This window comes from Pleurodeles waltl, chromosome 10, assembly GCF_031143425.1.
Source record: "Pleurodeles waltl isolate 20211129_DDA chromosome 10, aPleWal1.hap1.20221129, whole genome shotgun sequence".
Classification (NCBI taxonomy): Eukaryota; Metazoa; Chordata; class Amphibia; order Caudata; family Salamandridae; genus Pleurodeles; species Pleurodeles waltl.
This window is the reverse complement of record NC_090449.1, coordinates 918,861,974-918,887,945: the sequence shown is the minus strand read 5'-3', so window position 1 is coordinate 918,887,945 and position 25,972 is coordinate 918,861,974. Positions and strand designations below refer to the sequence as shown.

Sequence of the window (25,972 nt, the reverse complement as noted above, 5' to 3'; positions counted from 1 at the left end):
AGACACATTTCTGGACACAGTTTCAAACCTTATTATGCTACACTCAATATTGTGCATTCTTGGTGACCTAAATATTTGTTTTGACAAACCCAATAGGCCCCATCCAAAAACTATCATCACTGGCTTAGTGAACCTACTTCAGATTGTACACAAACCCACACACATCGCTGGATACATCCTAGATATCATTTTTGCAAATCCTGAACTTTCAAAAGACTACTCCAGTCACATGGTCATACCATCATTTGGTAGCTTTCCAACATAAAACAACACAAATCAATGCACATTACACCCTCCTTAATTGCCACCGCCTATGGACCATGGAACAAACTCAGTTCTGAATACTTCGAAACACAAATGACATCCAACACAGATCTAAACACAATAAATTCCATATAAAAACAATATGAGTGGCTACATGAAACTTTTGTTATCCCAATACCACTGAGAACAACAACACAGGACAAAAGGAAACAAGCACCTTGAAGAAATACAGAACTAAAGGAAATAAAAAAGCAGATTACAAAGTTGCAACATGACTGGCTCAAAACAAAAAGCAACCTTCATCTAAACAAACATAACAGAATATACAAGTCAGCAATCAAAAAAACTAAAACGGTTCTATTCAGACAGAATTCAAAATCCTAAACATACAAATAAATAATTGTATAAAATTTTCACTGAATTTTAGAAACCTAAATGCACAGAAGGAACTTATCCCATGACTCAAGAATTAACTGGCCAATCATCACACAACCAAAGCAGATATGTTGGACCCATATTTAAGACAAAGAAAAAACACCAGCACCAACCCATTTACAAAAATATCCCCCAAGAGTAAGCTAGCCCAGCCTCTGCATTCCTTCACATAATATAACAAAGTAAATGTATGGACCTTGTCAAAGCAAGCAGGCCAACCAGCTACCCTTCTGACCCTTGTTCACCACAAATCTTCAAGAACATTCTTTTAACTACTTCCACTGCCACACCAGTAAGAAGAATCACCACTAATGTTTTAACTACAGGAATCTTTCCAGAAGACCTACAAAGGTATACATGTGCCCATTATTAAAGAAAACAAACCTGGACCCTCTTGACCATCTAGAGAAAAATTACAAATGGACCTTTCCTGCACAAACAACAGAAGCAGCATTCACCCAGATGTCATAACTCATTGAAGATCAATCCATACTTTCTGACTAACAAACAGGATTTTGCCCATGAAGGGGCACAGCATCTGCCCTCATCACTATCTGGGAAGACCTTAAAAACACAGTAGACCAGAAAGGGGTTGCTGCACTACTTCTCTTGGACTTCTCAGCTACCTTCAGCATAGAATAGATGTTATCCATATTCTCCCTTTCTCCTTCAAACAGTACTTCACAAAAGCAGGGTTCACTCAAGTCTCTAGCATTTCACCCATTCTTTTCAACATCTACATGAAGCCATTACTGGCAATGATCAATGAACTTCATCTCACATGCTATAACTATGCAGATGACACACAAATACTCCTTACACTGGAAAACCCCAAAGACATTGCAACAGCAAAAGTCTTCAGTTGCCTCAGAGAGGCTGGCCAGTGAATGACATGTAGCCATCTCAAATTGAATACTTCCAAAAGATATAAATATATATATATATATTCACTGAAAAAAACCCAAAGGTTACAGGGACGTTATGGTTAGGTTCTGAATTTACTCATTCAAAACCATAGAAATTCAGCAGTTATAGTTAAAGTTCTTTCAAGTAACTATGACTCACGCCCTAAGGTACTAATAACTCGTGCCTTTGCCTTGCACAGGTTTCTTATCAATAATTTTATTCGCATGCTGCAGTGATATAAAAGATGCCATACAAAATCTCATTAATGATACAATATGTGGAGTAATTAGCTGTGCCTAGCGAAGTCGCAAGTTATAGTTACCTTGGGGCACAAGTTATCCCTGGAGCATGGGGACTGCACACCCCCCTTACATAATATCTGCTTCACCCTGGGAAGGTGGTGCCCCCCGGGGCTGTGGAGGCAGGTGGCCCCCCACACTCCTAATAATGAATGCTCTTGGGACTTGGTCCACCAAGGGGCTTTTTTTTAATTGCAGGATCTGCAGATATCTAGCAAAGTGCGCTGACATTTTTAAAGAAAATGTTCTTTAGTGCTGGCCTCTTTTCTTTTTTTTCTGGGACTTGGCATTCAAGTCCCAAGATGACTGCCAACACTTCAGGAGGGACCAAAAATCCTTACTATCCCTATATATACAAGTTGTTTTACCCCTTCATTTCTCAAAACGTACTGAAAGGATTTACACCAAAACAAGAAATGGTTGCTATTTGGAGCAGGACATACCCTTCTGCCAAGTTTGGTGTAATTCCGTCCAGTAGTTGCAGCGCTATCACTGTTTGAAAATCCCTATGGAAAATGAATGGGGAAAAAGTGTTTGGGACCCCCCCCCTTTTTCTCAGCCTCCCTTGGACCGCTTACCCCAAAACTTTCAAGTCAGCAGCTGATGTGACTGGGCAAAAATATAGGCAAGGAAACATTATTATAACTATTTTTATATAGAAACTCTGTCCCAAATATATCTACCTAGTGGTAATCGCCACTATATCATATATAAATATACACACACACACACACACACATATATATAATGTTATGTTTGACGTATATCGACAACAGCATCATTTTCATATCATTTATTTGATTGGATGGTTATAGGTCTCTTTTATTTTTCTATCACAATATGTAAATAACATTCTAACTATTTTGCTTCACTATTGAAATCTAACATTAAAAAATAGAATAGTTATAAAATACATACATAAATTAGCTTTGACTACAACAACATTTGAAAGTCTGAGTATATACAATACAAATGTGTATCTCAATATATTATTTTCCTTATATATATATATATATATATATATATATATATATATATATATATAGACCATTTCTTTGTAGATGTGTATCTGTGTCGTTATTACTTTACTCCTAATCTACAAGAAAGTGTGTATCTGTGCCGTTATTACTTTACTCCTAATCTACAAGAAAAAAACCTTTGACTCTTTCAAATTCACTACTCTATGTCTCATCCTAGACCTCTTTCAATATATCCTCTACCTTCACTCTCTGATTCATCCCAAACCTCAGTCTACTACTATGATCTCCAAAATAACCCTTTCCAAACTCTTACCTTGTCTGTACCTCCTTGGCTCACCTCAGACCTCATTTTACTACTATGATCTCCCAAACACCCTTTCTAATTTCTTCCCTTGTGTATCCCTCCTTTGAGTAATCCCAAATCAAATCAAATCAAATCATTAGCATTTATAAAGCGCGCTACTCACCCGTGCGGGTCTCAAGGCGCTAGGGACAAAGGGGGTGGTTATCGCTGCTCGAACAGCCAGGTCTTTAGGAGTCTCCGGAAAGCGGAGTGGTCCTGGGTGGTCCTGAGGCTGGTGGGGAGGGAGTTCCAGGTCTTGGCCGCCAGGAAGGAGAAAGATCTCCCACCCGCCGTAGAGCGTCGGATGCGAGGGACGGCGGCGAGTGCGAGGCCAGAGGAGCGGAGGGGGCGGGTGGGGACGTAGAAGTTGAGCCGTCTGTTGAGGTATTCCGGTCCCTTGTCGTGGAGGGCTTTGTGTGCGTGGGTGAGAAGTCGGAAGGTGATCCTTTTGCTGACTGGGAGCCAATGCAGGTGTCTCAGGTGTGCGGAGATGTGGCTGTTGCGGGGTACGTCGAGGATGAGGCGGGCTGAGGCGTTTTGAATGCGTTGCAGGCGATTTTGGAGTTTGGCGGTGGTCCCAGCGTAGAGGGTGTTGCCGTAGTCCAGGCGGCTCGTGACGAGGGCGTGGGTCACGGTTTTTCTGGTGTCGGTGGGGATCCAGCGGAAGATCTTGCGGAGCATGCGGAGGGTGAGGAAGCAGGCGGAGGACACGGCGTTGACTTGCTTGGTCATGGTGAGAAGGGGGTCCAAGATGAAGCCGAGGTTGCGGGCGTGGTCTGCGGGGGTCGGTGCGGTGCCGAGGGCCGTGGGCCACCAGGAGTCGTCCCAGGCGGACGGGGTGTTGCCGAGGATGAGGACTTCAGTTTTTTCAGAGTTCAGCTTTAGGCGGCTGAGCCTCATCCAATCTGCGACGTCCTTCATACCCTCTTGTAGGTTGGTCTTGGCGCTGGCGGGGTCCTTGGTGAGGGAGAGTATAAGTTGGGTGTCGTCGGCGTAGGAGGTGATGATGATGTCGTGCTTGCGTACGATGTTAGCGAGGGGGCTCATGTAGACATTGAAGAGTGTCGGGCTGAGTGATGAGCCTTGAGGTACGCCGCAGATGATCTCAGTGGGTTCTGAGCGAAACGGAGGGAGGTAGACTCTTTGGGAGCGGTTTACGAGGAAGGAGGCGATCCAGTCCAGGGCCTGGTCTTGGATCCCGGTGGAGCGGAGGCGGGTGATTAGGGTACGGTGACAGACGGTGTCAAAGGCAGCCGAGAGGTCAAGAAGAATGAGGGCGACTGTTTCACCGTTGTCCATCAGGGTTCTGATGTCGTCTGTGACTGAGATGAGGGCGGTTTCAGTGCTGTGGTTGGTTCGGAATCCGGTCTGTGAGGGGTCGAGCAGGTTGTTGTCTTCCAGGAAGGTGGTCAGCTGTTTGTTGACGGTCTTCTCTAATACTTTGGCTGGGAAAGGCAGAAGGGAGATGGGGCGGAAGTTTTTCAGGTCGCTCGGGTCAGCCGTAGGTTTCTTTAGTAGGGCGTTGACTTCGGCGTGTTTCCAGCATTCGGGGAAGGTAGCAGAAGAAAAAGAAGAGTTGATGACGGTCTGGAGGTGCGGGGCGATGTTACTACTATGATATCCCAAATAACACTTCCTAGTCTTTTCCTTCCATTATCCTAATCAAATTGACTAATATACATGCATGCCCACCACTCAAATTAATTCCTTTTTCCCTATACTTATCTACAAATCCTTTTTGGGTTCCAGGGTAGAATGCTACTCTCTGAAGAGCACTTCAACGTCTTGTCTGAGGTAGTAAGCACTATATAAATACAATTACAATACAATATAATGCAATACAATTCACCAGAGACATAATTACTTCCCCTAAGCTTGAATCCTGACCAAGCAACCAAGCAACCAAGCTTTTTTTTACTTACAAACAGTAAACACTGCAGGAATCACCCTAAAAGTGACTATCACTGCAGATCTCTCGGTTCACTTTATGATGATGTCCTAAACCTCATGGGCCAAAGCCAGACTATGCCAAACTCTGCCAGATCCACATTCATAAGCTCAAAACGTTTCAACACATACCCTTCCCTCGCAATCTGAAACTGTCAAGGTTATCTCCTCATTTGACTATGGCTCTACCTCGTCACTGGCATCCTGAAAAACAGACACTCCACCATCACTCTCATTAGTACTTGCTTTTTAAGTTTGAAGGTGGTAGTAAAAAGAGTTGCCCACCCGACTGGAATTATGATATCTGTAGTAACTCAGCAGATCTGGTATCCACCTTTTGAAAGCACATACATTTAGTGGTCCCGACTAAAAGCAGGTGGAGTCGCATGGCAAAATGAGGAATGACAAAGGAAATCAGGTGTGTATTTACAGATTCCTCTGTAAATTCACCTTTTCAAGGGGTGGATCTCACTTAGAGACTCGTAATATGTGTTAACTCTACCCCATAGTGTAAATGACACCCCCAGTATTGGCAACTGCTGGAGGTTTGATAGACATTATCTCCTTCCTACATTTCTCAATTTCGGGTCTTACAATATTCCAGCTGCATTTTGTGCATGTTCTTCTGCATAGTTCCAGTGTGAGTCAGGATGAATGAGAAGACTCAAGGTAGTTTGGTTTCAAAGTACATAAAATAACTGTATGGGCTGTACCTAGCTAAGCATGTGGCAGAGCCCATCTCCTTTTCATGGTCCCAGGAAAAACAAACAACATGAGACACCAGCCTTGCTGAGTCTCCACACTGTGGCTCGCATTATGACCGTGGCATTTTTTTTTAAAGACCGCCAAAGCCGCGGGTGCCAGAAGACCGCCAGCGCTGGCTGTCTACTGCCCACCATATTACGAGCACTGCAGGATTTCTGCCACATTTTGGGCAGAAATCCTGCAGTAGTCGTGCTGCCGGGCGGAGGCTTATGGGCGGCTGCACCACCGGCCTGTCCCGCCAAAAGGACTCCACCAGCCATATTACAACCTGCAGTATGGCCTGGCGGTGTCCTGATGGTGGAGTGCTGCCGGCGGAGGAAGTGCCAATTCCCTGCCGGATGACCTCCTTGCCGGATAAGGTAAGTCAGGCGTCCGACAGCGGAGGGGGGCAGGAGGGCGGGGGTGTTGTGTGTGCTTGTGTGAGTGGGGTTGTCTGCGTCTGTGAATGTGTGTATGCATGGTTTGTATGCATGTGTGTATGTGTGTGTATATGTGTGTGGAAATGAGTGTGTATGCGTGGTTAAATGCATGTATGAATGTTGAAGTGAATGCGTGTATGGATGTTGAAGTGAATGTGTGTATGGATGCATGTGAGTGAGTGCGTGCATGTCAGTGTTGGTGAATGATGTTATGTGGATGCGTGTCGGTGTCTGTGTGCGTGTTCATGTATGCGGGGAGGAGGGCGATGTACCTGAAGGGGGAGTGGGAGGTACTGTACCTGAAGGGGGCCAGGGGGTTCTGGGATGGAGGGGCGTGGGGAGTATTGTGCTTGCTGGGGGGTGGGAGAATCGTCTGCCGGTGGCAGGAAAGAAATTCTCTGTCACAGGTAGCCATTCTGCCAAGGGTTTTGTGGTGGAAACCCAGGTGGAAAGCTGGCTCATAATACCATTGGCACTCTTCATTGGATTGCCGGGTCCAACCACCCTGGCAGTCTGAGCGTGGATGTGGCGGGTTAGCAGAGGCCAACCCGCCACACTCATAATGTGGCGGTCTTCACCGCCAGCCTGTCAGCAGTGAAACCGCCACTGTGGCCTTGGCGGTCAGTAGACCGCCAGGGTCACAATGAAGGCCTGTATTCCGATAACCATTACCTTTATGCTGAAATCTGCCTGATATACAATGTGACCTATGCCTACAAACCTCATTACTTGATTCTGGCATTAACCATATCAGGTGGTCAGAAAAACTCTTGAGGGTACCGAACAAAACACTGTGCCTATCATTCACAAGTCGCCAAGTTGCCCAAGCCCTATTAAAGCAACCACCCGGCAGTTTTGAACTCCTTTCCCCTGAGTTCCCACCACAAATTCATAAAAGAACTTAAAAACCCCTGTTCACTCACCACCTCTCCAGGAAGATTGTCTGACCCTGAAAAGCAGCATTTACTGCAATTGCTTTCTGCCCTACTCTCCTTTGTTCTTCTTGTTTGTTTCAAAGTAACATTTCACTACTTGATTTTCTTTCCTCTTCTCAACCACCTCAGTATCAGTTGTCTCCCCCTCTTAGCCCTCTCAGTATTTTATTTTTCCTAATTTTCTATTTAAAGAAAATCTGGCCTCTGGATCAGGTGTCTATTGAATGACAGTTGTTTCTATGACTCTTGTCATGGTTCTTAATTGATCTAATAATTTACTCTAAATCATGTTTCCAATGTACTTACATTCTGTGCAGTGTTACAAATAAACGTAACCCGCTGTGGCCTTTTCTGTTCCTGGATGCAGAGTGTTTCAGTTGTTTGCCAGTGCTCATTTAATCAACACAATAATTTACAGAAGGTTATCCTAATTCAACGGTAGCTTGTATCTATAATCCCATTTCAACCATTGTTTGAAAAATGGTATTTAACATTCAGCATCCATTTAAGGCGTTTTAGTTATATTTACGTTTCACAGTGATAATTTTCAAAGTAGGTCATGTCTGTGTTGCTGCTGAGTATTATGATGGCTTTTCTGCATTGATTCTGCATTATTTCACCTGAAAGAAAACATACTATTGCCCCTCAATGATTACACCATTGTGACACCCAAAGCACAATTAGATGGCGCACTCTCTTGCAGCCATGTAGAAGGATGACTGACCTCCAAACTGGGTGCCATGTTATCCTCCATAGTTATCCTGAGTGAAATGTATTAATTTTTTCACAGGGAATGTTATGCTATTCCCTGCAAAATGATGTAAACGTTCACAGAATACATTGCTATTATCTCACGTAAGGCTAGGACGATTGCATGTAAAATGAGGCATACATTGCCACTTTTGGCTTAAGTACAGCAGTTTTTACTGTATCCTGCTCGTTCCTGCCTGCCTACCCACCTACCCCAACCTAACTGGAGCCTTTTTTTATCCCTATAAGTCCCTTTTTTACTTTGAATTTACTTTCCATCCCATTCCTTTGGTCTGGTGTGCTTTAATTTTAATTTCTTTTGCAAGGCCTGCCTACTCTGTTTACCACCTCATCCACCCAGTATTCCTGGATGAAGGCGCAAGGTTATGCTTACACTGGCACACATGGTCTTGACCCCTAAAACATTTTTTCTGAAAACAAGATGGCAGCACTAATTTTTTATCCACTGCGCTACCTCTCCTGTTGCCATCTGACTTTAACCTGGGAGCATCAACTGCTCTGGGGCGAGAGCAGAGCAGCATGTTCTACTGCACTGGCATTGCATGCTCCTAGTGGCAATAATGCACCATGAAGAAGAGATCCTCTATCGGGAGAAAATAACTACTCTACTTCCACAAGATATTGAACTGGTGGCAGCACGGTAAGTCAAGTATTCAATTTTGAAACACTTTGCAGGAGTCATTACATCACTGTTAAGTGTGTGTGAGTTTAATATATTCTTGATATCCTTTATTTTAGCATTTGCCCGTTCCCCCTCACAGACAGGTAACCATCAACATTGTTCAGCAGAGGGTTGGCTACTTGGTCATAGATGAGGGATTGAAAACTTTTCATAGTAGAATTGAGGGAACCACCACGACTCTTCTTCTACAGCTCTTCAGCATCATCCCACTTCCCTTCTAAGTCTGCCAGTCTCCTGAGTCTGCCTGCCTCATCTTCTCTGCCCTACCATGCCTCCTCCGTGTGTTGACTTTCTTGAGTCCTTTTAGTCCATTCTCTCGTCCCAGTCTCCTTCGGGGGCCTCCTCATGAAGTGCACTTCTTTGGTCCTCCATCTCCTGTCCTTCTTACTTTCTTTTATAATAGCCTTCTTCTTCTTCTGGAATCATCCTCGTCCTGTTGCCCTCTCATCTTTCCTTTCTGTCTATTGTCTTCTCCTATATTCCTTTCTCTATTGTTATGTCCCCTGTTTCTCTCTGGAGGTCCTGTCTCTTGATGATATCTGTGCTCCGTAGGTAAGGCTTTGATCCTCCTATGACATTCACCACTTTTTCCCTTTTTTCTCTATATTTTCTTCCTGCATCAACCTTGCTACATTCTCTCTCTCAGTTTACTCCTCTCCATTATCCTCTTCTCTTTTCTTTTTTTATTGCTTTCTTGATATTTTCAGTCGTTTCCTCATATTTCTGCCATTAAAATCAGTAAATATTTCAAAACAATATGCTGGTGTGAACATGCACTAGTTTCGTGATCCAGTAGGAGCAATGCTTCCACAATTCTTCGAACCTGCTGCCAACCATACACTGACAGCACATATATATAACTAGACCCGGGGAAAAGTGAATGGTACAAGCGAGAGATACTGGATATTGCCATACTGCTTGTTTGCTTAATTAGGCTTGGTGTGAATTGCAATAGTAATGATATCTAAAGACTAGAGGGTTTTTTAGATTTCCAGTTTTATTTTCTTTAGCACCTACATTCTGATATTGTACATGATCTACCTTATAACACTGTCTGTATTTGTAACTCTCTTGGTTGAATTAATCTCTGTATCTCCCTAAAAATTAAAAACAAATATAATATATTTATACCATGGAAAAGATAATCTGATATATTATGCATTTCTTCCAAAAGATAACTACCTTTAGAGTTATGCAATGACTGTCAGTGGTTCAAATTACCTTCAACCTGACATGTTCATAAACTGTAGCATAATGAATGTTCATTAATAATGTAGTGTACCTAATAACCAGCAATCATTGTCCCATCAAAGCAACACATTATTACCTTATGTCTCTGTAATAAATGTTACAACAGTCTATGCAAGAAGAGTATCCTATTTGCTCCTCTTGGAAAAATAAACAAGTGAAATATAAGAGTTTGTAATCTTTAATGAATGACTCCTGAAAATTGTGTTCAGGTGCAAAGACCATGGCCCTCATTTAGGGGCATATTTAACAATCTTTCATACAGCACAGCAAGCCACCTTGCTGCTCTATGACGTGTGAAACTGAAAGGGCAGGAAGGCACTGCAGTTAACTTCATATAGCATCATTTCTGCCATATACTAGTGCTGGCACATGTTTGGCTGCTTAGCTCCAATGCAGGCACCCTTGCGTCATGCTTCAAGGGTGCCCGCATTGTAGGCAGGGTTGTTTTTGTCCAGAAAAGGGTTCCTTCCTGAACAAAAACAGTCCCTAGAGACATTTTCTTCTTTCTATGAGGCCTGCAGAATGGAGCAAACTTCAAAAAGGAAACAATGAGAAGAAATAATAATATGTCTCCTTGTTCTGCCTCTGGTGGAGGGGTGTATAATTTTGATACATTCCTAGGTCTATTAGTGTTGGTAAATCTGGGAATGTGTTGGAATCCATGGGTGGATGTGTGGAAGCAACCATGCTCCACCCATAGTATTCCTCCCTGCCCCAGAGTAACACAAGACAGCTATTTGCATTGGCTTGCATTACTCTAGATTTATCAAGCCATGAAGGGCTGTGGAAGGTGGCCTTGTGTGGCTTGAGAAATCTCATTTAAGTTTTATATTACCCTTGCATGGTGCATGGGTGATTCAAAACCTTGTTAAATCTAGTCCTTAGAGTATGACAGACTGAATATGACATCATGAACATGGAAGAGTATCAAAGGACCAAACCTATGGTCCACTTGCTCTATTTAGATTTGGGCAGACTGTTATGCTTTTGTCAGCAGAATCCCTGCCTGTTTCAGTGGTGGAAATCTTTGATGAGGTGGCTGGCAGATTTCAAGCTACCAGTCTGTTTATCTCAGACCTTACACGCTATTTAGAGATGTTTTCTTTTCTGTTCAGAACCACTAGGAAAAATGAAAAAAAATTACCACCACACCCTCCAAGAAAACCCAGGGTCTCAGGGTCAGTCTTTTGTTTTACAAAAACAGCTTCCTGCTTTAAACTTGGTTTTGGAAAAACAAACAAAATGCCGAGTGGCTGCATGAAACGGGAGCCTGCTCATCAAACCTTCAATGCTTTTAGAGAAGATGCTGCGGAAGCGCTCCTCTGAATGCTTAGGGATCTCCCCCAAGCATTCTGGTATCTCTAAATATGACTAGCAGTGGTCTGTCAGGGCAGCAGAGCTTATTACCTCTGCCCCATTGGTGAATTTTGGTCCACCTGCCAAACCATAAATGAGAGTCAATATACTTAGACACAAATTTGGGCTACAATACTTCTCTCAATACAGTTCAGTTTTTCGTTCAAACTGTAACAACTATGTATCTTCAAGATATTCAAGATGAATGCCACCATATAAAAGTCCTGTTCATCCTATGTTTCCTTGGGATATTCTTTTCTTTACTCGTGCTTAACATAGAGCATCTATGGATCTGGGATAAGTATCAGAAATCTGACGATGCCCGTGTACCCCCTTTGTGACTTGTCATTAGCCCACTTCCATTAGTAAAAGCTGTATATTGCCCTCCATTCAGAAATCAGCACTAAGTAGTACGACCTATAGAATAGATGCAACATTACAAAGCCATCCCAAACCCATACCTTTCCCTCACTCCTGTTCACTTGAACGTGGATGCCAGACAACTCACCTAATACCTGTTAGCAGTCATTGCTACATGAGTTTTCATTTGTTAAAGGGCTAATAGGAAGCCCAGACAGGAAAGACATTAAAGTAACTGATATTGTTTTAATTTCATGTGGAGAAGGTGAACCACCAAAATGTTTTTGGAACATAAAAAAATATAGAATCAGTAGCAAACCCAAACCACAGGCCAGCCTAAATCAACACAGAACTCCTAAGAGAGAACACTTTTCTAAACTAAATGAGACTTTACCCAAAAGTAATCCAAATATTAAGTATAGCAAAATTACACAAGCTGGATGAATTATTATACAACCACATACATGTCATGGTTTTTCTTCTGCAACTAGATTCTTTGTGAGACATAGATTATAAAAAGAAAAGTACACAGTACTGTAGCTTAACATTGAGTACTGTGATCAGTACAAAGGTGTCACATGGGCATGGGAGGCAGGAGGATGGGCGACTTTGCAATTGTTTTACTGCCCCTGTGTAATGGTTTAGCTTTGCTTATACCACACATGCACTGCCAAGGGTGAGATCAGTTGATCATGGAAATGGATTACAGCAGAATAGATCTCTTAATTGGGAAAAAGGGTAAGGCAATCTATTCAGTAGATGAGTAGGGGTAATTATGTGAAGATGGAGAGAGTGAGACAGACATTTCATTTAGCCGCTCCCATTGGCATACCTCATCTGTCATGTAAGAAGAGAGTTAACATAATTCAAATAGTCTTAAGCAACCCACAGACTGCCAAAGTTGTTATCTAGGCTACGATGCAAACTAGTAAGGAAAATCACAGTTTCAAATATGTGTAATAAGAAGAAATAGTACTGCATGAAAATTGTGCATATGCATTCTAGATTTATCTGTCTTCACATGGAGCTGGAGTGTGGAGGAGAAGCACAATGAAATTTCTTCAAGAACAAGTGAAATGCTAAATGAGAACTGTACCATGTTTGCGAGTTAAGGTAACTGAGGCATAGAAGGGCTCAGAATCATGAGTATAAGCTACTTTAAGTGCATTAACTGAAGGCCAATCTTGTTCCATGCCCAGGCACCTATATGCACTTATGCTGAATGACTGATCAGTCAAACACTTAAAAAACACAAGCTTAGCTACACCCATAAAGTCCACCACATTAATCACTTCATTTGTCACTCAAACCATTACTTATCATTATCAAAGTAAATCATCTGTTTCTAGTCGATAGGGTCATCCCTGTTTGTATTTTTACCATGTAGGCAGATAGCCACAGATATGCCCTGCTCATGGATATTTTAAATGTGACATGCACATTTTCTTTTGTCTGAATAAGAGACAGACCTGTCGACCAAGAAAAGGAAAGACATGTTGAGCAAGAAAAAGAAAAGACATGTAAACATATAGCCCAAGCATACTGTTGTCTCAGAAGAACAAGGTGATACTCATGTACTGTTACGTAAGAGACAATCAAATAACACTCACATGGACACTTAGGGCGTCATTTACTAAGTGTTGGTGCAGGGCAGGGCCAAAAGCCTTCTTTTATGAGATGGAGCGCATTCCGGTCCTTGTCCCCTGCACTAGTGCACAAATTGCTGCTTAGCGCTAACGCAGGCACCTGGGCACCTTGGTGCGAGGGTGCCTGCAATGCAGGGATGATTGTTTATGTGCAGGAAGGGATGCCTTCCTGCTCATAAACAATCATTAATTAGGTTTTTCTCTTTCTGTGTGTGTTGTAGAATGCAGCACACACAGAAGGAGGACAAAACAGGGCGAAATAATGTTACTTCTCCCGTTGCGCCACTTTAATGCGACCCCTGAGGTGGCGTATGAATCTGATGCATTCCCAGACTTGTAAATCTGGGAATGCATCAGATTCTGTCATATTCCATGGGTGTTTTACATGAGAACACCCACAGCAACACCCATGGAACACCCCTTTCATGCAGCGTTATGCGTGAAAGGGGTCCATATTTACAAGGCCATGGAAAGCCATGCAAGGTAGCTTTGTGTGGTTTTGTAAATATGGGTCGGCACACTGTGCCACCGGAGCATTAAAAAAATTCCGCTCTGATGGTGCAATGTGCCGCTAGGGCCTCATAAATGAGGCCCTTAGACCCTACCAACATATTAAAATGGCAGTTTAGTTAAGGCATCACATTAATCGTTAGGCATTTATTCATTATTCTTTCATCTTTTTCCAAAGTATAGTGGTATCAATGCATCACGTTTCTAAAGAAAACACATACACAGCTGAGCATATGCTATGTGTGTAAGACATGTAGCTCTTTGAGGAGATGGCACGGTCCATTGTAGACATTGTAGTATCTATGTTAGTGTCCATTACTCATTGTAATATCTATGTTTGATGTTATTTTTGAATGAATTTTCTTTGTCACCACTCACCAGACCATCATGACTCTGTCCTTGATTATCTGTATGTGCCTTTCACATTGAGTACACTTGTCCTTTTATGTTTATCTACATCTCTTGGCACAACAAGGATAATGCAAGCATGTTTAGTTTATCTCATTTACAACAGATATTGTGCTTTTATCTTTTGATGGTGTATGTACATTTCATCTTCGTATTCAGGGACCTCTTATGGAAGATAATTTGCCAAACATATGCTTTCTGAGATTTTCCCTCAGTTGTCTTGTGGAAACATTTTATCATGAAATATGTGTTAATTTTGATCATTGTGAGCCTCTCCATATTTTGAGAAGACTGATTTTTTTTTTCTTATCCTGACAGTTGACTCAGATGCCCTTGAAACCCAATCAGAGGTTATGCAGGCTATAGGATATACTAGATATTTTGTTGCCATCCTGCTGAGTTGATCCTTTTTTTCTATGCCAATACATCAATGAGTCTTGATATACTGGAAATCTGTTATGTTATTCCAAGTACCTTAGTACTTGGATGTATATAAAAAAATAACATATTCTCTGACTGTGGTAGTAGCGGAAGTTCCAAAAATCAACAAGCACATAGATCCTTTCCAGTATTGCTGTTGCAAGATGCTGTTGGAATCACAAGAGTGTTGTAGAAAGATTGGTAAGAACAACATTTCAGTTCTTCTTTCATCACTTCCGTGCTGAGGATGAAATGGTTAAGTTCTCAGCCATGGTGGTCGTGTGCTGAGGACATATCCATTAAGTACTCTGCACACGACCAGCAAATCCCTGTGTTGTTATCAGCAGAGGAATGTACTTTCTCTCAAAACAACCTCAGGAGTTGGGAAAGAGTTTTCCCAGCTCCCAAGGCTAATTTCAGCTTTTAGTGAAATGATGAGCAGGGCTCACGGCATGCTGATGTAATTTCATTAAAAACTAACATGACATTAACCGATCGCTTCATTTTACTTTCACTGCCTAGGTAGTCGTGGGGCTTCCTCAGGCTCCTGAGCACCTAAGCAGATGGGAGAGGTATAATTAGAAAGGGGAGATTCTCCTAGTGAATCAAGCTTGGGAAATGCTGCAGGAGGAGTGGTCCCAGAGTGGGCATCCACCCGCTAGATACCAGGGAAGGGAGAGCTGTCCCTTGGGCTAGGGGTTTTGCTCCCACCTTTCTTATGGCCATATTCAGTCTTGGACCCAGGAATTCTTTTTTCTTTTAACTTATAGGGGTGGGGGCTGCCAAAAGTGGGCATGCCAATGCCCCCACCCCTCCCAGAACACAAACAGTCTTTCTGCCCCGCTGGAGGCAGATGGGGGTAATTACACCTGATCTTCCCCCCAGGAGGAGCAGAAAGCCCACTAGACACCGGGAATTTGTTTTATATGTGTCACCCCTCCCTCGATTTCCGTATGTGTCTAGTTTACAAAAATGTACAGATCTGCTAGTTTTCCCTAGGTGGTATCTGAGCTACGGCTGAAAAAACACAGCTAGCCAGGTTGCAAAAAACAGGACAGTTTTGCATGTAAAAAATGGACGCATCCATGTTGCGTTTTGGTCCGTTTCCTGTTAAGGGCACTAGGCCTAAGCACATAAGTGAAGAACCATTTTCATCAGAATACATAGGACAATGTTGGGTTGAAGGAAGTTTGTGGCTCTGTGCAGATTCCAGAACCTTCTAATGTGATATCTTAGTCAAAGTTTGTGGTTTGTAAGGGATTCTGGGTAAAACAACCTGGTGAGAGCCGCACAAGTCACCCCACCCTCGATTCCCCTACTTGTCTAGTTTTCAAACTTGTGCAGGTTGGCTGGGTTTCCCTAGGTGACACTGAGGTTGGGCATAAAAACCACAGCTACGCACTTCGCAAAAAAACGGGTCAGTTGTGCATAGAAAAATTTGATGTATCCATGATGCATTTTGGGCCCTTTCCTGTTGTGGGCACCAGGCATACCCAGACACCCAGTTTTATTGGGAGACTTATGGGAACACAAAATAGTAGAACAAGTGTTATTACCAAATGTATTCCTCTGCATTTGCACCTTCCAAATGTAAGACAGCGTATAAGAAAGAAGTACCCTGCAATTCACATGGGTACCCACAAATTCAAAGATATGCAAATAACCCCTTCTTCTGAACTCCAGATCTTATGCTCATTGGTTTCCTTGATACCTATTTTTCACTATTTATATTCTAACATATGCATTGCTAAATACCCGGTACACAATGAAAAACCACTGCAAGGTGCAGCTCAGTTATTGGCTCTGGATACCTCAGGATCTTGGTGAACCTACAAGTCCTATATATCCCCGCAACCAGAAGGGTCCAGTAGACATAATGGCATATTACTTTCGAAAATCTGCCATAATTAGAAAAAGTTATAGATGTAAATGTAGACACAAATGGCTATTTTTTTTCAACTCAGTTTCAATACTTTTTTTATTTCAGCTGTCACTTTCTATAGAAAAACCTTAAAAGATTTACACACATGCCCCCTTGTTGAATTCAGAATTTTTGTCTATTCTTCAGAAATGTATAGCTTTCAGGGATCTACCATTGGTTTCACACCCATTTCTGCCACTAACTGGAAGGAGGTTGAAAGCACAAAAAAGCACTTAAATGCCAAAACTGTGCTGAAAAATGTGTTTATCTGATTCAAATCTGTCCTTTTCCTGATAGCTGGAAAGATGGTGATTTTAGCACTGCAAACTCTTTCTTGATGCCATTTGTAGGGGAAAAAACAGACGCTTTCTTCTTCAGCACTTTTTCCTCATTTTTCCCACAAAACGCTAAATGTAGCTATATGTTGCCCATTTTCTTGGTCTCCTCTAGGGAAATCCATAAACCCTGGATATTGTTATAATTTCCAGGATGTTGGAAAAAAAGGGCACAAATGTGGCGTGGATACCTTATGTGGACAAAATGTTATGGGGGCCTAAGAGTGAACTATACCAAATGGCCAAAGAAAGGCTTTGCACAAGGTTGAGGTCTAGCGGTTAACCTCGAAGTTGCAGTCTTTCATCTCCAAGCTCAGCTTCTTTTATGATGATCCAATTCTTATAATCCAATGCTGAAAAACGAATTAAAATGGACCACCATACTCTTTGGAAGACACAATCTCTCATTGCATCTGGGGTTTGTATCTAGATAAAAGAGTAAACAGTTGGCTAAACTAGATGCTCCTTCATTAACATTGGTAATTGTTTTCCACCTTACAAAAATTGATCTGTTGGCAAGTGCAACAGTGGGATGGCTTGGATTATGGTACAATCTTCCTTGATGACTTGGTGTAAAAATCTCAAAGAGCATAAGACTTTTGATCAAACCTCCTTTAGCCCCAATTTTTCAACATCAATTAACATGGCATTGTCAGCAGCATATACTCTAGTTTGTAGCACATAATCATTTATAAACTTATACTACGGGAGTTGCATTACGTAGGATATGAATGTAGAAGATAGAGGTTAACTGGGTCTGAGCTTCCAGTATGATGGTTTGTATTACCAGACATTGATATTCAGGCATGTCTTGGGTAGTAAACAAATGGCTAAAATCTCTGTAACTCCTCTGACAACTAACCAGTAAGTTGTAGACTATTTGTTAGGTTTTGAGGATGCTCAGTACAATCAGGTTGATACAGAGGGCTAAATAGAGTATGCCGAAGTATCTATAATCTTCCATGCCTTCATCTGCCATGTTTAAACAATATTAGTGCCATTATCAGTTGCAACAAATCAAATCCGAACACCTGTGGGTGACAGCCATTCATAGACTTTGTTAATAAATTAATTGCAATTATTGGACGTTTATGAATGCCTTAAAAATCATGCCACTGAATAATAGCCATTCACTTAACCATATTGAAGGAGCCCCAGTGTGTAGTGATGAACATGTAGGGGCAAATTTGGAAGCCCGTTGTGCCACCAGAGTGTCACTTTTTTGATGCCCCAATGGCACTTTGTGCAGAACCTTATCTATGAGTCCATGCAAAGCCACTTCTGCAGCAGACATAGAGAGAGGAAAATGCCTCCTAGTATTGTTTTTATGCAGGAAGGTGCCACTTCCTACACAAAAACAATCCTGCATGTAATGCAGGCACCTTTGCACCATGGTTCAAAGGTGCCTGCATTGGTGCTAGGCTGAAAATTGTGCACCAGCCCAGGACAGAAATGCGCTGTATCTTGTAAATATAGTGCATTTCTACCCTTTCCTTGTGGTAAGGGGCATGGGCAGCAAAGTTGCATGCTGCGCTGTCCTGTGCCACATCTTTGTAAATATTCCCATAGTCTCTAGCAGTCTGTGGTGAGATGGATGCATGCACAGTCTTCTGCTTCATTGCCTTACCGATCAATTCAAACACTTCACAATGCAGCTGTGGCACATTGATAGTTGAAACATAGATCTAGCTTGACACCAAAATAAAAGTGACTCCCATTAGAGAATCAAGTAGTTAAAAAGTGGCTCATGTTTGCAAACAAGGTCTCAGTGAAGAAGGCGACGTCAGGGGTGGTGGAGTTGAGGAGGTCCCAAACTTCTATCACATGCTTGATGACAGAGCGGGTGTTGAGTAGTATACATCTGAGGTGTCCAGATGGTCCAGCAGAAAGGGGGTTTAGTGTGCGTGGTCAGGTGATGGTGCAGTTGCAGCTGGAGAACGGGCCGAGAGTGTGATGGCAGATAGCAGAGCCTCCGAAGTTGAGGGTGTGCAGGGAGCCTGCGTCGTAGCGATGGTTGGAGCGGGTACAAGGGTCCGTCGTGCTGGGCGTGGTATGGGTGCGGACAGGCACAGACAGGCTTGCCTTTGCCACCAATCAGCGCAGCAGCGCAACGGGCACCATTAGGAAGGGGAGGAAGGTGGGAGGGGTCGCTCAACTGGGGGGCAGAAGGGTGGAAAACATGGTGCTGGGGAAGGCGGCGCTGCAGGGGCAGCAGCAGCAGGGGAGTATGGGGATTGCTGAGGGTGGCGAAAAAGGGGAAAAGCTACGGAAAGAGGCACAAAAAAGAAAAGAAAGGAGAAAGAAAGGCAAAAAGAGAAAAAGCGGAACTAGGGGAAGGAGAAAGGCAGAAGGCAGCAGAGAGACGAAAGGCCACCGCTGGCCACCAGGGATGAGTCAGGCAGGCTCAGAGGACGAAGGGCAGCAGTAGCAACAGGTGATGCTGTGTGGGGGTAGCAGGTCTCACACTGACCAGGGTCAGTTGAGGCATATAATAAAGAGAAAGTGACAATAAATATCTAGCACTCCACCAGGGCCCACAGGGCCCTGTAAGAGAAAGGCACAAAATGAAAAAATAATAAAAAATAATAACTAATGTCCAGCGAGCTCTACCACGATGGAAGTAAATGTTGTAATAAGGTTTTGGAGAAATGTGAGATAATATCTGGTGTCCCTCCAGAGCCATATTTCCCATATGAAAGCAAAGAAGAGGCCTGAACATTCAATGAATATTCAAATAAAAATATCAACCATGGGCTACACAGATTAGAAGCATTGCACCAGCACAATAACAGCACCAAAAGGGACCATAACATGCAATGCAGACAACAGAAGGCTTTTAAAATTGGCATAAAACAGTTAATTATCAACTGGAAGACACACACTGGTTTCAGTTTTTTGAGCGACTGGTGTTTGCCTTATTCTGACACATGTATTTGTCATAGGGTACAGTTGAGCTACTTGCTTCTTGCTTGCAATATATTTTTTACTAGGTTTTCAATTTTGATGGTCGTTTGTGTCCTTTTTATTGAAAACAGACAGTCAAAATAAAAACTTTGCACCCAAAATGTCACAAAGTACAGAATTCTGCAGGAAGACAATATTTATGTGAAATATACATACTATGCATAGTTCTTCCTTGAAGTATACGTACTCTGTATCAATAAAACTACGCAGCATGATGCATGAGTCGGGAATTGCATGAATACAAATTATTGCATTTTAAACAGTTGCATACAAGATAGTTTCAATGTAGAGAGGCTGGTATTTGTTCAGTGGCTTGCTGGCCATGTTTGTAACTTCACTGAGTCCAAATCTTACGCATCCCAATTTGAATTTATGAGAAATTAGCTGTGAGTTCGAGGAAGAAGAGTCTGATGGCACTATGAAGCTAGTTGTTAGACGTCCTTTCACATACTTCTCCCCAGGTAGAAGGTCTACAGGATAGTGTATCAATCACCTCTTCTTCCAAATTACCACTCATTTCTCAACCCCCTATGTTTAAAAATCACGGCTTGAATGAGGAAAGCTTAAATGAGGTCATGGGGAGAGTTCTAAGCCGTATGTGTTCATTACAGATCTGCTAGTATTTGAAGAAGCCTTCTCTGCCTGTGCTTTACCCTAGATAGGCTGTTTCAGTGTTTTCCTTTGGAATCCTTTGGAATGAGTTCTAGATTGGTGATTTTACGAGTACCTCTCACGTATATGCCCTAGAGCTCACATTGCGTGCCTAAACATTGGAGCAACATGATATAATATTGGGCATTCTACGTGGTCTATTCCTTCCATCTCTTTCAAAACTACTTATCTACGGAGTGCATGGTTGACTCTCCTACATACGAAATTACTGTGTTAACAGAGAAAACGTTTCCTTGCATTTATGTCCCTTTATTTCATTGCAGAATGTGTCTCTGATACAAGCCACTTTAGAATATTCTCCATAATTGTCATAATTACATTCCTCATCGGTTTACTCAGTCTTCTAATCATCAGACAGATAATGCTGCAATTCAGCAATAATAAAATTAAATCATCTGTACATTACAAGGACTCTTCGAGAAAGGTATGTTTCTTGTGCATATTTGCATGGAATAGCATGCACTGTTTGAAGTGTACTATATTTTCATTTGTGTAAACTGAAATTATAAATTCGTTGTTTGACAATAATTGTTATGTTTATTTTTAAGGACAAGGTGTTTTTGCCAACTGTTTGCACAACAACAGTAACATACAGACGTAATAAAGAAGACGAAATTAATATTGATATCAGCAGATTAAAAGGTCATGAAATATTCAAGTGCAAGTTTTGAAGAAAATTTGTTAGAAACGGTTTTTCCGCATACTGCATCTTTAAATTATAGAATTATCATGAAACAGTGCATTAACAATTGCATTCTCTTTTGTAAATGCTCCTACATTCTCATAGACTATTTCAAAAGCTTTAACTGGATCCTGTTGCACTATATGGGTATGTGTCATTGTGTGATGTATTTTGAGTAGAAACAAAGGGCATTTTACTGGTTATTTGCAAATGCTCAGTAAAACAGACAGCAGCAATAGGCATCGATAACTAGTTACAATTACCAACAAATTTCAACTGAAATATTCCCCAAAGCAGTTCAGCAGATGTCTAAAACCCTTGTGCCAGCAACTGAATCCATTATGAAATATCTATATGTGGAATTTCCACCGGGGTTTGTTCAAATGTGGCACAAATGGAAATTAAAGAAAACTGACTGACTTATAAGCAGAAAAATCGGTACTTTTCTGTTGTATTTTGATATGCTGACAAATATATATTAATCAAAGTGCACTACAACCGCTTTATTTAACTGCAATATAGCTGCAGCAGCACTGGCATAGTACATTGAAGCATCATGTTTAATGTGTTTGCCAGTCATGTCCTAAATGACTTACCATATTTTAACCAATTAGCATTTGTAGACTGTGGGCATAGAAAGTCATTATGCATTCAAAAAATCCTCTGAAAACACTGTAGAATTTTCACTAACAAGCAAAATGAGCCGATTTTACTTTGTAAAGGACTTTTGCAGTGCTGCTGTTACGCTAGATTTTTTTATGTTAGTGTTCAAAATGTTTTCGTGGTACAAACTGAAATGTTACTATTTTGAGGTACTGATGTGGGTATATACCTGCAAGATAGCTGCTGAGTTTGTGTCTAGATGTGCATTACTACTGTTCATGAGTGATAGTGTTGAGGTAGCACTTTATTGTATAACTTATTTTTATGGTAGTTCTAAACATGGGTCAAAGCACTGTTTCACTTTAGTTAACAATGTAATGGTATGAAGGTCTGCAAAAAATGTGAGTCACTTGTTCCTGCATTAAACACTAATATTGATAAAATATAGTCATTTTTGAAGATTGTTTGGGTATGAGGTGCCTTTGAGGACAGGCCTTGATTGCCATGAGCATGTCATTAAACAAATGTTTGCAAGTGATTTGGAGGATGCAAAAAAAACAATATCCTAAATAGTGAAAAATGGGAAAACGGCATCTGGTATAAATCTTTTATTACCAGTGAGCACTCCTTCATGTCACTGTTTTGCTCATCACAGTCTAACAATCCATCTTGCCTCTGCTCTGCATCCTACGTATGGTATACACCGGCTGATCTCGGAGTCAGATGTAATTTTTAGGATGAAAAGGGAATGAGCCAGTGAGTAACAACAAAAGAAGACTATTTCCACAGTTACTGAATGGTCTCTTCCATTCTCTGTTGGTAATATAGGTTCATATCTCTGTTGATGAAGCTACAGCAGGATAGTACAACACTGTAAATTAGGCTTTCTTCAAAATCAGATTACTTCTTTACTAATCACATGTAGTCAAACAAAGAGTGGCACCAGGGAGTCCACCTTGGTCCTGAAGAGGAGCCTAGGGGTAAGGCTCTGAAACATGTAGACTAGGAAGTCAGGTACATTACATCCCCCACTTCCGCAGTCCCTTTTTAATCATACTGTCTCCAAGAGATCGATTAAATCATTGGAATTACTAGGAGACAGGTATTTTTAACTCACCCAAGACCCCACCACTCCTAACCCTACTGTGATTCACATTGGCGAGACTACATCAGTGCTCCCACGTATCCCGTAGGTTGTAGTATGCCCGCTCCGTAGTGGAACGGGAAAACACCCAATGATGAAGCATGACACCATGGGGTAACCCTGGTGGGTGAGAGTTTTTCTAACAGGAAAATCCTTTTTCCTATCCACCGTGTAGTAGTTCTTTTAGCTGGGCCTCTTTTGTAATGTTATATAGGCTATATGGAGGACAGACCAAGCCCCACAACCTCCTTCTCCCTCTTTGTTTGTGAATATTTTTAAACATCACAAATAACAGTGCCTTTGTTAAGCACATCATTCCCATATATATATCTTCATAGTAACGTTTTTGCAGAGTTACCTGCTTTAAATGTTTCTAATAATACCAGCTGGACTGACAGTTAAAAGCTATGACAGAAGACAAAACTAATCCACAGACTGAAAAATGTTTCATGCTTTTCACATTAGACAATATTAAAAACTGATTTGTGGCAAACAGTTTGCAGTAGGTCACATACATCATGCCATAGTTTCAAATTTATTAACCACAATGATTTAAAATGCATATGTAATTACATTCTTGTGCAGTGCCTATTTAATAGCAGAAAGCGTCTTCAAGTTCATGGTCATGTGAAGAGCATTTGGTGAGGTGGGACCTAATCATAAAGTTACTGCTGTAGCAAACCTAAATTTCCAGAAACAAAGTTTCAAATGTATGCATGCATTGCATTTGTTTCACAAAAACAGAAGTACTATGTAGCTAGATGTGTGTGTTAAATATGTCCACTGTTTGTATTGCCTGTGCATATTAAACACATGTAAATTCCATTTTACTAAAGAATAGGACATTCTCCAGGGAGTTTCAGAGTGAACAATTACATTCAATGCAAATGAAAAGTAACATATTTCAGACTGCCTGCAAGCTTTTAAGATAACCCTCAACTCATTGATTAAACCCTAATGGACCTGCTGTATCTCTATAAGACAAGCCCAGGAAGGGAAGTCAAGCATGTGAATAGAAAATACTTCTTGTATGTATAGGGCATTTTGATTTGCAAAATCCACAAAGCCGTATCCAGGTGCATGATATTGTGTGCATTTAATGTATCGTTCAAAATAAATGATCTTTAATCTTAAAATCCATGTTTTACTCTAAAGTCAAGAAGGCTTACTAAAGCCCAAGGTACTGTATAGCTATGACTTTCAATAAAGAGAGTTTTATTATGACAAAAAGAAAATTGATCAATGGTTCTGAAGCTTCCAACTAACAAATACTTGCAGTTGTTAAAATCAAATGTCCATGCAAGTGCATTATTGCTAGAAACTATCTTGTGTTGTTATGAAAGTAACGTGTGACAGAAACAACCAGTAGTTCTCAGAGATCTGATAAGAAAAGTTGATTCATCTAAACAAAAGATTTATTGTAAACAATCAAGTAGACAACTACTCAAATATAGCGTGTTCCTACACTGGTGTCATCTTATATTTAACATGTTCTAAGACACCACTCAGCAAGATAAAGGTTGATTCTTAAAATAATTTGCAAACCTACATTGACCTTTGCTATACAGATGCCTCTCCTTAAGACGTTAGATTAACTTTTTCAATTTGCAAATCAAGTCATAAAGAGTATTTCCTAACATGCTGCATTACACCTGGCATGGGCAATGCAGGTGCCCCCCTGCCCAGCACCAACGGAAAGCACACTGTCTGCATTCAGTGTGCATTCCCATGGTCCTGGGGGGGGGGGGTCCCCCTGTGTGAGGGCATGGGCCTCAGCTCCATGTGGAGCTCAGACCAATGTCCCCACACAGTTTCTACTCGGTTGATCGCTGGTCAGCTTAGTGGAAACCTTGTAATGGGTCTCGTGGCTTGTCCGACCACCAGACTCATAATGAGGCCCTAAGTTAACTAACTGCAAATCGAGCCTGTGACCATGCTGTCAAATACATACCCTTCCCTCCAGTGGATACATTGGTTCACTGAACCACCAGGCCATTATATTCTCAGTTATCACCAACATGACATTATTGCATCCTCCTGAAAAAATCTAATCATATATAAGAATATTGTATGATTATATATATATTTCTGGCTCATAAAAATAGCAAAACAACAAGGGTACAGTCATTAAAGGCACCTCATGCAAACGATTTAAACTGTTGGGGCTGTTTGTTTTCTTAATCGTACCTGTATATATTTTTCATATTTAAAATTCATGGAAGTGGAGGTTAAAAGTGCCATAGTGTTGTTTATCATTTAACAAATGTAATGTCAAGATCAAAGGACTAAATTTGTATTTTTCTACGTTTTTCTATGTCTGATAGTCAACAATGTTGTTTTAACAGGACTAATTTTTTTCAAGCAGATTAATTTATATGTAGTCTTTAAAGTGTAATACTGCTCGTGAAACTGGGTGGATGAAGTTTCACATTGCTTTGTTTATGAGAGGATTTAGCTGTTCGAATTTTCAGCTGTAACTGACTGGATGCACTGAACATTTGACCCTTGCAATGTGTATTTATGCTTTGTAAAATGGTATCTATACAGAGTACTCGAGCAATAAGTCAGCAGGGGGACAACACACATCATGTAATTTTTTCAACTTGTTACTGGCTCTTGTTCGTCCTCCTGCATAGAAGGTTAAATGCTATTTTTCAATGTGTTCATAATGTAATTAAAACTTCCTTTTGGCAATTTTCATACAATTAAATGAATGCATTTTTCTACTTTGATGTAAATGTGTGTTGAGTTTTTGCCAGGTAAGTAACTGGATTTGATTTATTTTTTTCCCGTTGGTAAATCTCCTGTTGGTTTAATCAGAGCACACTTTTTTGCCGTATCTCTGTTCTGTAATATTCATGAACTCAGCACTGTATAATCTGGTCTATGTGGCAAACTTCACAGCCTGCATACGGCCGCTATGGTGGCTGAGAGAATACTGAACTCACAAGTAA

The 25,972-nt window shown here is 41.3% G+C and overlaps 1 protein-coding gene across 2 annotated transcripts in view; it reads left to right on the top strand.

Annotated features, from left to right (window-relative positions):
* Positions 1 to 25,744, top strand: part of ITGB8 (integrin subunit beta 8) — a 298,148-nt gene extending 272,404 nt beyond the window's left edge. For both annotated transcript variants that reach the window (XM_069211685.1, XM_069211686.1), the window contains 2 exons: positions 20,853 to 21,013; positions 21,138 to 25,744. In XM_069211685.1, the coding sequence (XP_069067786.1) occupies positions 20,853 to 21,013; positions 21,138 to 21,260 (284 nt within the window). In that variant the 3' untranslated portion in view covers positions 21,261 to 25,744. The remainder of the gene's footprint in view (positions 1 to 20,852; positions 21,014 to 21,137) is intronic.
* The last annotated feature ends 228 nt before the right edge of the window (positions 25,745 to 25,972 follow it).